A 13,833-nucleotide genomic window follows, 5' to 3' on the forward strand; every position below is an offset into this window, starting at 1 on the left:
CTTTGCTCTCTCCATCAATCACCTTCCTCCTTTTCTCCTATCGATCTATCGATATCTCGTTCCACTCACTCTCTCCTGGCGGACCACGTCTTTAAGCTGGTCACACACACTTTCCGTAGAACGTAACAGTAAGATTTCGACATGTTGGATTGGGCGACCGTAACAGTAAGCGACTAAATCAAGTACGTGATTGGTCAAAACCTTACTGTTACGTTCTACGGAAAGTGTGTGTGATCCGCTTTAAGAACGCTTGCGTTCCCAAAACCCGTTACTACCATCCTTTTCTTCTCTCTGCATCCTTCTTCTATTTTCACGCCATCTGCCTCCTGTGTCGCCACCATCTGCTTCTTTCACCAATCCCTGCGCCCGATACCAAATCCACCACCTTTTCTCCGCTACCACTTCTGCCACCCGACTTCCTGCTCTTACTTCTCTCCTCGTCTTACTCTCCGGTCACGCTTGCGTACTGCCTTCCTCATCTATCCGCTACATCATCCTCTTTCTTGCCTGCTCCGATTTTTCTTTGTGTCCTTCCTCCTCCACCTCTTCCTTCCAATATTCGGCTTTTCTTTTCACTTTCTCTCCTCCCAACACTCCCCTCACTTCTTCACCTCTTATCACTCCACTTTCTCACTCCGAGAAAAGCCCCCATCTACTCTCCTTCGCCATTTTTTAAACTCTCCAACTTTTCAAATAAATTGTCTATTTTTTAAATAAACTGTTTATTTTCACTTTTTGGTCTTTAAATTACTTTTATTACTAAATATTTTATAAAAAATTTTGTAATAAAAGACACAACTTTAATACAAATTTAATACTCACTTTATAAGAAATCTACAAATTATAAAAAATAAATTCCGACAATTTTATAATCTTATTATTTTTTAATTATTTTTAAAAAAATTTTAAAATTAGCGAAATTTATTTTTCACAATACTTAGGTTTCACCAAATTTCTTAACAAATAAGTCTTCTTTTTAAAAGTAATTTTTCTTAAAGTAACTTTTCAGATTACTTTTAATTAAAGTTTAAAGTGTTCAAATTTACTTTACGTATTTTTTAAGTTTTTTTAAAAGTAACTCAGAAGTATTTATAAAAACAAAAAATATTTATGATAAATATTTTGTACATATTTTTATGTCTGAGTTTGCCAGGTATAAAAAAATTATGATATTCATTAAAATATTTAAAATAATTTGGATAAAGTTTCCGAAAAGCGCAAACCTCCTATCGCGTTGAAATTTTAACCAAAGCTCACCCTTGATTAGAGAAGAAAGTCCCTAATACGATTTTTGGCGACAAAGCCTTGTTTGCTCCCCAGTCCCCTTCAAAGTTTTTATAATTCTTACTAAATATCTCCAAAAATATTGATTTTAGAGAAAAAAGTTTGAAACAAAAAATGAAGCTCATAAAAAGCTCTACAAAAAAGATTATATACATTTTTTACGTAAACCTAGTTTACGTAAAAAGTTTAACAGTTAAACTATAGTAATGTTTATGTTTTATTTTAAATTATAAAAATATTTGTTTTATGTTAAACTGTAAAAAAATTACTTTTTTTTAAATTTGCAATTAAACCTTTTTTTACCTTAAATATATATAACCTTTAAATTAAAAAAATTTTCGCATATTTAAGGGGTTACACCAACCTAGACGGTCGAAAAACAGGCCTAACTTTGATATTTTATTCCTCCTAAACGGGTAGTGGGAATTAAATAAAATTTTGGGTGATTATTGACTTATGTTTCGACAATATAAAAAAATTTTTTTATTAAACAATGGCGACGGAAAGCAGAAATATAGCCACTGACACACATTGAGGTTTGGAGAAACGCATTTTGCGGTGACCACTGTCCCGTCTAAACAATCCATCTGAAACAAAAAAACAAAAGTGTTTGTAAGTTAACAGTAGTGGTTTGTCGGTGACGATCGCCGATTGTCAATTTTATCGTTTGTTACAAAATGGCGATGAGTTGAAGTTAAAATTAAAAAAAAAACGAAAAATTTTTGTCCTTTTCATTTTTTTAATTTTTAATGAAGATCGATAAAAAAAACTAGATCGTCACCGACAAAAGAATGTTTCTGAGAGTATTGTGTAAAAATTTGAAAACGATCCATCGATTAGTTTTTGAGATCTGGTGGTCACCGACTTTGAAAACCATGTTTTGAGAAAAACGCGTTTAAAGTTTCAAGTTTAGTTCTACTATTGTTAATAGCCGAATTTTGCACTTTACCTCTAGTTGGCAATTCTGGTGCCATATGAGATTCCTTCCACATCAATAACAGCAGCGCTCTGTGAAGACTTCTGTTGACGGCGAGCAATCCTTTCTTCGCGCGTCGCCTTCTGCGCTCGTACTTCGACCACATCGATGCGCGCTCGGTCTTGATTTTCGCAATATGCAGCACTATTCTTTTATTATCATTAATAAATATGCGGCAGCATCTTCATTAAATGTGTATGCAGCAATATTGGCAGCAATTTGCACAACGTGTGCACCGCTATGCTGCACTTTTGGCGCTATGCGCCAAATCAGATTGTTCAAACTTTTGTTAACGTTTTGCGTAAATCCACCGACGCATTTCTCCAGTAAATTATCACTAGAAAGTTGTTTTCAAATATTGGACAAATGGCTTTAATCACATCATCGTCCAGTGGCGATTTATGTTGATATTGCTCCAATTCGAGCACTCGAACGCTCGATCTTGTTTTACTTAACTCTCTGTAATTCCGGCATTTTTTCAGATATCAACATAAAACTTTCAGGATATATTCTCGAAACTTGAAGCTTCACGAAAATGTAATTTAAAAAAAATCGAATTTTTTTTCTCGCTAGGTAATTAAAAAAAATCGAATTTTTTTTTCCCGCTAGGTTGGTGTAACCCCTTAATAAAACAGAAATTTTTTAAAATGTTTAACGGGGTCAATTTGACCTCCGCCAAGTTATTTTGGATCATAACAGCCAAAATAATAGGTTTACGTAAAAAATGTATATAACCTTTTTTGTAGATTTTTTTATGAGCTTCATTTTTTGTTTCAAACTTTTTTCTCTAAAATCAGTATTTTCGAAAATATTTAGTAAGAACTGTAAAAACTTTAAAGAAAACTGGGGGGCAAATGAGGCTTTGTCGCTAAAAATCCTTTCAGGGACTTTCTTCTCTAATTAAAGGTAAACTTTGGTTAAAATTTTAGCGCGATCGGAGGTTTGCGCTTTTCGGAACTGTATCCAATAATTTTTGTATCATTTCTAAATGGTTTATGAAAGATAATTATATAACTTTTAAAAAATATTTTTTGAAAATAAATTTGTAAAATATTTATGAATATTTATGATAAATATTCTGAGATAAATATTCTTGTTATCTGAGAAAGTATTGTTTTTTTTTAAGGTTTTCTGAAATAGATTTTTCCAAATGCTCGACATTATGAAAAATGTGACATCCAAAAAAAAACTAAACTAAACATTTGTCTGTATTTTTAAATTAACAAAAATATCTAGATAAAAAAACATTTGGATAGTTTGTAACACACTTGTAAAATACTCCAAAACCTTTTCCTTGACAGTAAGTAAACAGATATAAAACAAATATATGATTATAGATTTTGTTACATTCGACGAAAATTTTTCCCTTTTCGTCTCACTCGCTCTCGCGCGTTCCATCGCGTCTCCCGTCTTGCCGAGCGCTCCCCTTCTTACGAACTCATACGCATGGGACACCGGTGTACGCTCCTATGTGTATCTTTTTTTTTCTTTTTATATTATCGCGCATACAATTAATACCTCTTTTTTTCCTGTTATCTCTGCAAGTATGGAAAGGTCGAATTCATCGAATTACGCCATATGTGATTAAGAATCACTCTTTTTAAAATTAATATTCTTTTTGTCTTTTTGTTTATTAAAGCTCGTTGGGGTGATCACCATCCTTCACGCTCTCTCGCTAATTGTTACAAATTATAATCCGCTGCAATCACTGCTTCGCTTTCTCACTCTTACAAGAATTTTAATATAATTCAACCACGCGGTTCGCGCGTGGTACTCTCGCGCTGCCGAAGCATTGCTCCAGCGTGTTACCCGAGAGAGACAGCAACAGCCTACATATTACTCCAGTCCCGAGATGCGAAAGAGATGGCAAAAGAGAGAGCAATTATGAAGGTATGCGGGTCAATTACTCCGCTCATAGAGATGATAGGAAGAAGGCGTAAAGAGTATCGGAACGCTGACCCCCCCTGGCTACCTCTAGACCAAAAATTATAACTATTGGAATAAAAATAGTTAATTCAGGAATTTCAAAAAATAAGTTGTTTGTCGCAGAAAATTACAAGGAATTCGAGCTTCCCCATACCCCTAAAACTCCTAGTTTTGGGGTATATAAGAAGCGCAAGAGCCACAAAAATCAGTATTTTACTCTAAGTAGCTCGTCGTGCTGTCAGCACCATAGTCTCGCGATATACATACGCTAATATACGTATTGAAAATAACGATACCTCGAACGTACCACCCCGCGTACCCGCTCGTCTATTACGAGACCAATGTAAGGATCTCGCTCTGTAAGTAATACTCTTCCTATCGTTTTACCGATCGCTATTCGGTTATAGTAAAATCAGTGCGCTTAATTTAAAGACAAAAAAGAATTCTCAAATTTAACTTTTCTATTGTACAGATCCTTTTTTTTCTTTTACCTGAATCAAATATTTATTGTCAAATTATTGTGATTTAAATCAAATCGCCTCTTTATTTCCTTTTAATTTCTTGGCACAACTGCGAAGTGCGTTCACTATTACAATAAAGTCTGCACCTATTGATAAATTTTCTTATTTTCTTTTTGCGTGCTCTTTGTTTTTTTCATTCTTTTGGCTCGCAAGTGTTAAAATTAAGATAGATATAAGGGGAAAAAGGATATTTTCCCTGGTGCTTGTGTTCTCCGAGTGAAAAACGGCGACTTCCTTGACTCATCCCGGAGACGCGCGCTTTCCCTCGAGTGTCTCGTCTCCTCCGTGAATCTTGGGCCAGGAGCACCTATTAAGGCGCTTTTTTCCACAACGTTATTTTCTCCTCCGATCGTGAATCATGGGGCCTGTGATTCACAATCTGGACGCTTTCAGTCCACATTCACCCTTCTCTACCCTCGTGGGTTATGGTGCGCCTCCAAGGCGCTCCGTCTCACGCTTCAACCTAGGGTCACCGCTATTTCGCTCTCCTTCTCACTTGCGCTCAATCGAGCATTCCGGAAGTCCACCTACAAAAGAAAGGGTTAACTTCCCTCCCCCTCATTCTACCTCCTCTACAATAACAATGTTAATATCCGCGTTAACGCCAATTCGCGTGGTACGCAGATGATATTGAAAATAAATTCATTGTCGTTTTCTCTTTCTTTATTCTCTCTTTCCTCATTTCTCTCGTTTGCTCGCGCTAGACAATCACATACGCACGTATACATATATACACTCAGCAGCAAAAAAAGCGGTACACCTAAAATTTCAGAAAATTTTACGAAATTTTAAATAATCATAACTTGATGAATAATAAAGATAACAATTTTTCTCGAAAAGGGAAATAAAGCTTGAATTGTCCACTTTAAGAATATTTTAATAGCAATTATGCGTGGCTATTTTTTTCAAAATGGCGGATGACAAAGATAGAAAATGCAAAATTGATAAATAAAAATCTGAGTTGCGGCGGTGCATGACGTGAATCGGGTGTCACAACCCAATGGAACAAAATGCAAATGAAAATATAGAGCATTAGCTTTAAAATGCTTTTTTACAGAGTTCGATGCGATCATTTTTCGCTAAATAATCAAAATTTGAATTAAAAAACAGCTTTTCTCTTTAAACTTGCATAACTCAGCAAAAAATTATCGTATCAAGATCTGTAAAAAAATTTTAAAGACAATACTCTATATTTTTAGATATTTTTCGTCCCATCGAGCTGTAATACCTACTTTACGCCACGCGTTGTCGAAAGCTCGAATACTTATTTGTCAACGTTGCATGCTCTTTTTTTGTCATCCAACATTTTGAAAAATTTTTGCCTACAATTTCGATACAAATTTTAAAAAGTATGGTTTTAAAGTTTTCAAACCGTTTTTGAAATTTTGTGCTAGGGCAATTAGGTGCCAAGATGTTCAATTTTACATTTGTAACAAGGTCGATTCGTCAAGACTTAAAGGGCTCGGAGGCGTTGCGATTCGTTTAGTTCTTCTATAACTTTAACAGCCAGATTTATTGTTCTTTACATTAATAATTTGCATCATTTTGAAAATTAAAAATTTATTATTTTCAAAATGTATCAATTTAAAAGCCAGGAAAGTAAAGACAAAATTCGATTCAAGATTTTCATTCTTCGTAATCAATATTACGAAATAAAGATGCGATTTATGTTTTAAGATACTGAAATCATTAGCTCAAATTATTGTTGTAATTTTTCCCAATATGATCCGCATAGATTTTGACTGGTTAGAATTGCATCTGTGTGTATGTGTGTGTGCGTGTGCGTGTGTGTGTGTGTGTGTGTGTGTGTGTGTGTGTGTGTGTGTGTGTGTGTGTGTGTGTGTGTGTGTGCGCGCGCGCGCGCGCGCGCAGACCGATAAGAAGTATGCCAGATCGCATAAATGAGATAATCCGCGCACAAGAAGGACATACACACTACTAATATGTACAACATGCACGCGCGCACATGCACACACGCGTACCTACACAATACATACACACGCGCGCGCGCGCTTGCGCGCCACAAGGAGGGTTAGGAGTCTTAAAATACTGTGGAGTTGACGAACCACGGGGTCCTTATCCTTGTGGAACACACCCCCCCCACACACACACCTGCACCCCCAAACCGCACCCGCACCGTACCCGACATGCACACGCACACACACAGAGAGAGGGGGGGGGAGTATGAGCAGTTGAACAAGATGTAAATTGTAGTCGCACGAAAGCAAGATACAGTAACGCAGAGAGATAAATAACAAGAGATCGCAAAAATATTACAGATTTAATGGACGACGCAAAGGTGAACAATAAAGGTGTGAGGTAGATTACAATTAAAGATAAGAAATGTATTTCTATACATTTAGAAGAGTAGCGAGAGATATAACTACAATAGCCCGAGCATATATACGACGCAAAGCTGTTTGAAAGTAGAGGATAGAAGCAGTAACGCAGGTCGCGAGCGCATAGACTACAGTAAAAAGCATGAGGAAAGGATTAATTTAAGAATGAAAGATTCAAAATGAACTTTAAGAATCTGAATTAATATTAGCAAGATTTTAATAAAAAACTTGTGAAAAATGATAACAAACTTTTACTTTATTCAATTAAAAAAAACATAGCTTAGTTACTGTGTCTTAAGTCTGACGAATCCTGTCGGCGCGCAGTTTAAAATAAAACTAAGAAAATTAAAATTGAAAAGAATTATATCCATCATCAAGATCCGATGTAGACCGTTAGACGATTTAAAAATTCATTGATATGTTTAAAAAAAATGTTTGGTTTTTATGCAATATAAAAAATTCACACTTAACAAATCAAACTTTCGCACAAAGATTTTCAAAGTAGAGTCTTTGCCCTTTAATTTAAAAAAAGTTCATGTAATTTCGCAATGTTGGATCACTTTGAAAATTACCTAAAAATTTGGTCAAAATTTTTGTCTCGTTTTTTTACGCCAGTGTATTACTGCAATTTATTTTGGCGAATATGTTAATAATAGAGTAATTTCTGTAATATTTCAGAAATATTTAGACTATATTTCACTGTAATATTGTAATGGGAAAACAATATTTTTGTGATGACTGTAATATTGCGTGCTATGTGGGTTATAACGCTTGATTTTGTTGCTCGACTCTAAATGAGAATAAATAAACAGTTTGTCTATACGGATGGCCGCCAAGCATCATTATCTGGTACTTTATATACTATACAAACACTATACAGACAAATAGTTAAAAGATTTTATTGTTCGTATAATCGCAATTTTAAAATTTTCGGTGGATAATGCCCTTTCAAGATTTCTAACGTTCAATTTTGTTGCTCGACTCTAACAATAAGTGATTGTTGAACAATGAATAATTTGTCTACGCGGGCGGCCACCGTATAATTTCGAAATGTTTTTGCGGTATCTTAGAGATACAAAAAAGCATTAAATTTTAGTGTAATCATTTTTTTTTCGATTTGAGCACTCTGAATATATCTTTTTATTATGGAGAGGGCTAGCTTGATGACAAGTTGGCCCCCTTTCAAATGCCATTTCCTGCCAAACGGCAACAAAGTATTAAATTTTTGTATATATATATGCGGTTTTTTTTGTGCTGATAGAGGGAAGGTGCTAACTTAATAGTATGGATCTTCCTTCTTCTTCCTATACCCAATGGATTTCCCTATTGGGACAAAGTACCACAATTTAATATGACGGAGGACAACAATTGTGCAGGTTAAATTGCGCCCTTATTGGTATCGGTCAATAAGCATACTTCCTCACCATCAGCATACTTCCTCAAAAACTAGTCGTATATATGCATAAAATATGCAGTTTTACTTTGTTGTCATCACATGGAAATCAAGCTATATATTAATTGGTATGTTTTATTTTCACCAAGTATGCAAGCAATAACGTTGCTTATGAACAATCTACAGTGGAACTGTAATTAAAGGTTGATTTAGACAATTCTGGTCATTTAGAAGATGTGATAAATAAGTAGAAGCTATTTCTTACCTCTTGTGCGCTTTGTAAAACACGAAAGATGTTTCAATTTATCAGTTTTATCTGATCTAATTAGATAAAACTTAGTCTTCGCCTGATTTAGGTCAAACTAAATTTTTTTGTTTACATGTCAGACTAAATATAATCATCAAGTAATATTTATAATCTCAACCATTACGTCGGTGTAAACTGTCAAATAATATTATTTTAGGGTGAACAACCAGAAAGCACAAAACCATTTTCCAATTACACAATCGTAAAATAAATAAAGCGAAAGAGCTTTTTCACAATTGCTATGTGTGCTAAACATCACTTTATCAAATAAACAGTTAAAAAAAGAAATAACAATTATTAAGTAAACAAGTAAAGGAACACTTAATACAAAGAGCTACATTTGCATTCTTTAATTCCAAGCATGAAAGATAATATAAACCTAGTAATGTAAGAATTCAATATTAATATCAGAAACTTTAACTATTTTATCCCTAATTTTAGTTGTGTAATTAGAAAATGAAATTTTGTGCTGTCTGACCATTTGTGCACTCCGAGGTTATATCATCTGACGGTCAGTTTATATCAACATAATGGGTGAGTTTATAAATATTACTTGATGATTAGATTTAGTTTAACATGTAAATAAAAAACATTTCAGTTTGGTCCAAACCAAGAGAAGACAATTCTATCTGATTAGATCAAATAGAACTGACAGATTGAAAAACCTTTTAAGTTTTACAAGTGCACAAGAGATAAGAAATAGCTTTCCCCTATTTATCATATCTTCTAAATGACCAGAATTCTCTAAATTACAGTTCCACTGTTGGTTGTTTATAAGCAACGTTATTGCTTGCACACTTGGTGAAAATATGCACGCACGCACGCACACACGGGTGGTGAAAGGTGGAAGCTTTGGGCCTCCCGCACCTACCCAGTCCAAGTCACTAACCCATGTACATTGTATTGGAAATCTGCAAACTCATGTTAACTTTACATTGTTTGCAATGTACATGGGTTAACACGCATTTTTTGCATGGCTTGTGCTAGACAGAGCATGCGCTTGTGACCAAAAAGCATGAAGATATGACCGCTGCGCATGCTCAAGTAAAACATACGTGACCATTTCGAACGTGGCCAATTCAAACGTGGCCATTTCGAACGTGACCGTTCCGAACGTGTCCGTTTCGAATGTGGCCATTACGAGCGTAGTTGTTTCGAACGTGGGCCAATTGAATGCCGTGCAATATTTCCCGTGGCCATTCCGAACGTGTCCGTTTCGAACGTGGCCATTCCAAACATGACCATTTCGGACGTGGCCGTTTCGAACGTGGGCAAATCGAACTTCGTGCAATATATCCCGTGGTCATTCCAAACGTGGTCATTTCGGACGTAGCCGTTTCGGACGTAGTCGTTTCAAACGTGAGCAAATTGAATTCCGTGCAATATTTCCCGTGGCCATTCCGAGCATGGCCGTTCCGAACGTGGCCATTCCGAGCATGGCCGTTCCGAACGTGGCCATTTCGAACGTGACTGTTTCGAACGTGGGCAAATTGAACTCCGTGCAATATTTTCCGTGGCCATTCCGAACGTGGCCATTTCGAACGTGGTCAAATTTACGCGTGACCATTTCGGATACTCCCGTGAATTTGAGATCTAAGAGTGTTCCAACGGGAGTGGCTTACTTGGACACAGTACAATTGGACACAGTGCAGATAAACACGTTGCAAATGGACACAAACTAATGTACACGGTTCAAATAGACACGATTTACTTGGACACAGGAATTTTGTACACCGTAAAGTTGTACACCGCAAAGTTGTACACCGTACATTTCTATACCCTTCGGTTTAGCACACCCCTACCAACGGGATGGGTGCGGTAGGAGGGCCGAAGGCCCCCCTTGCACCTCCCCCGTGTGTGTGGCCACAGTTACAGTGTAGAAATGTACGGTGTACATTGTTTTGTGTCCATTTGCACTGTGTCCAAGTGAAGGTCACTCGTTCCAACACATAATTACTTGGGCAACAAATAGTTCTAGTAAGTTGCGAGTGCTATCAAGAAATAAAAAATAAGAGTTTAATGTAATTCTGATGTGATCCAAAAAACGCCCTTATTGATACCCCTCCTTTGTCTAAATTATTACATAATTAAGCAACTTTCGATAAATTCCATAATTTCGTTAAATTCATTCGTCAATGAAACCATCTTTGATTAAATTCGTTCGAATAAATCTTAAATAATTTCAGATTAAATCTATTTAAATTAAATGTTACAAAAAGGGATTGAATTATTGAGTGAGTCCCAAATGCACACAGTAACAAACAGACACAGTAACAAACGGACACAGTAACAAATGCGCACAGACCAAATGCGCACAGACCAAATGCGCACAAATTAAATGTGCACGGACCAAATGCGCATGGACTAAATGCGCACAGTCGCAAACCCATGTGGTGCAGAGAATGCTTTACGCGCGCACACACGCGCGCACGCACGCACGCACGCACACACAGACACACACAGAGGGGTATGCAGGGGGACTCCCTCCCTCCCGCACCCACCTCGTCGGTAGGGGTGACTTGAGAAATCGCAACCCATGTGGTAAGTGTTGGTTACTGTGTCTGTTTTCATTTGGTCCGTGCGCATTTAGTCCGTGCGTATTTGGTTCGTGCGCATTTGGTCCATGCGCATTTGGTCTGTGCGCATTTGTTACTGTGTCCGTTTCACTCAGCCTGCTGCGTCCGTTTATTACTGTGCGCATCTGGGACGCTCCCGAATTATTTTATTGAAAGTAATGCTCAATTAAAATGTTTCTGATTAAGTTTGTTTAAATCATTCAATTAAAAGAATTTTAATTAAATTTGGTTAAATAATTATTATTAAAATATAATAATTAGGAAAATAATTACTCGCAATCATAATTTCTATTAAACCAAACTTTTACTTCTTACAAATAACACTACCCGGTGCCACTCACCAATTTTAATATGCTTAGAATATGTCGTAATCTAGGTCAAAATAAAAGACACGTATTTTTTTATGCGTGACCATACAGCCATTGAAGTGATGAAAACCCTCTTGAAGAAAAATCGGTTTTTATCTTTCTAAGCAAATATCGTCGAAACAGTAAGATATAAAAAAAAATTTCAAACAAAATTTTTACGGTACTTTACTCTAATGTACTTTAAAACTGTGCAATCAAATTTTTCGAAATCCTCCTCTCCCCTCTCAATTTTTAAAAATTGAAAAATTTTCACCACTTCAACGGCCGTATAGACACGTATAAAAAAATACGTGTCTCTTATTTTGACCTAGACTACAACATTCTAAGCATATCAAAATCGGTGAATGGCACTTGGGTAGTGTTAGTAAAATCGTTTCTAGGCCAAGTAAAAAATGGCTGCCAAATTTTTTGCATTATTTTCAAATATGATGTAAAACAATCTGTATTTTTTTTAAATTTGAAGACAAGTGTAATACATTCTTAAAAATTTCATAATTTACTTTTTGAAACATTTGAATGGTGACTCTGTCCAAATGCTCTTCCTGTTTTATAAGCTTCAATTCTTTCTGCCCAACTTTGTTTAACAGTTCCTGATGATCGTTGTACGATGGATTATACGATGTACCAGGATGAGGCGTCTCTATTGCGCATAATACAGATGGTTTTTTACACAATGATGAAGGTAATTTTCTTTTCGTCACTCCTAAATGCTTAATCGTATGTCTAATGCTGTCTGAAGACATCCATTTTGTAAGTGTTTCTGGCAATATGACATTTGTATCATTCCATACGTCATCTTTAATCTCTCCTCTTTTAGAACGATTCCCTGAAGAAACTTTTGGATGCATTTCATTCTCCAACACTTTCTTCTCTTTTAATTTAAAAATATCCTTTATTTTTCTTTTCCTTTCACGTTGAAGTAGTATGGAATTCATGTTTTCTTCCTTCGATCTCACTCGATTTCTTTTAGAAATCGGATCAGGTACACATGTATGTGGTTTTAACGAAGTAAAACATCTTGGTTCTTTATTTTTCAATGTTAATCTAGCAGCACGTTTAGAAATTGCATTTCCAGTTGCATCGACTGTAGTTTTGTCGATAATAAATAATTGTGAATCTGTGCGCTTGGCAAAAGAATCACCCAATCGTTCTTCTAATCTGCGGTTGTCAAGAAATGCATCTATATCTTTGACATCACTGTATTTCCTCCATGATTTTTTGGTCTTCATAGAAACCTTATGCTTTTTAGCCTGGACGTCAAGCATTTCTAAAAAAAAAATTCTTATATTTTAATATAAAATACACAAATGTGTAATTATAGTTTTAATTTTTATACAGGGTGTCCCTGACCATGTGGGTCAATGTTCATAAAGAGGTAGAAGGAATCGAGATAAACATAAAAGTTCAATATTGTCTTAGGTTAAGTCCACCAATAATCGAGATATTAATTTTTCAAATTATGCGAATAAGAACGCGCCGAGGGAAAAGCTCGATCCGCTCAAACCATAACACGAAAAAAATCTATCGTAAAGGTACGATAAGCTTTCATTAATTTACTGTTCACAATTACGATAGAAATTAGATTATTTGTAGATTCCATACGTTAATATCTCGATTATTGGTGGATCTAACCTAAGATGATATTGGACTTTTATGTTCATCTCGATCCTTTCTACCTATTTACGAGCGTTAACCCACATGTTTTAGGACACCCTGTATAATTTTAATACATGTCTGCTTTAAGAGTATTAATTAGATATTGTAACTACCACTTATTTTACAAGTATAATATATAATATTATATATGTATCTACTTATACAAGTATACACAAAGGACCCTGCACAGAACATATGAAAAATGGGTCTTGGTGAATTTGGCTGAAACTTCGTAGATTTGTAGTTTATGTGATCCTGATGAAAAGTTCTCATGGCCCCAACTCGATCAATAGAGTCGTTTAAGTTTCGGAGATCGTCAAAGGTGTAAAATAGGTGATTGCCGCCGCCACTGTGTAGGCAACCATATGAATTATTCCTTTCCTTATATCTTCTGTACTCTTTTTTACTTTCTATCCTCTCTCGCTTTTCTTTCTTCCCCCTGCCCCTTTACCCTTATTTTTTCTTTTCTTATTAGTTTTCGTTATTT

At 35.6% G+C, this 13,833-nt stretch overlaps 1 protein-coding gene across 1 annotated transcript in view; it reads right to left on the minus strand.

Annotated features, from left to right (window-relative positions):
* Nucleotides 1–13,833, minus strand: part of LOC105837946 (ribosome biogenesis protein NOP53) — a 47,688-nt gene that overhangs the window by 18,924 nt on the left and 14,931 nt on the right. The window contains exon 2 of the mRNA XM_012683152.3: nt 12,191–12,957. Within this exon, the coding sequence (XP_012538606.1) occupies nt 12,191–12,955 (765 nt within the window). The 5' untranslated portion in view covers nt 12,956–12,957. The remainder of the gene's footprint in view (nt 1–12,190; nt 12,958–13,833) is intronic.

The sequence above is a fragment of the Monomorium pharaonis genome, chromosome 4 (genome assembly GCF_013373865.1).
Source record: "Monomorium pharaonis isolate MP-MQ-018 chromosome 4, ASM1337386v2, whole genome shotgun sequence".
Lineage (NCBI taxonomy): Eukaryota > Metazoa > Arthropoda > Insecta > Hymenoptera > Formicidae > Monomorium > Monomorium pharaonis.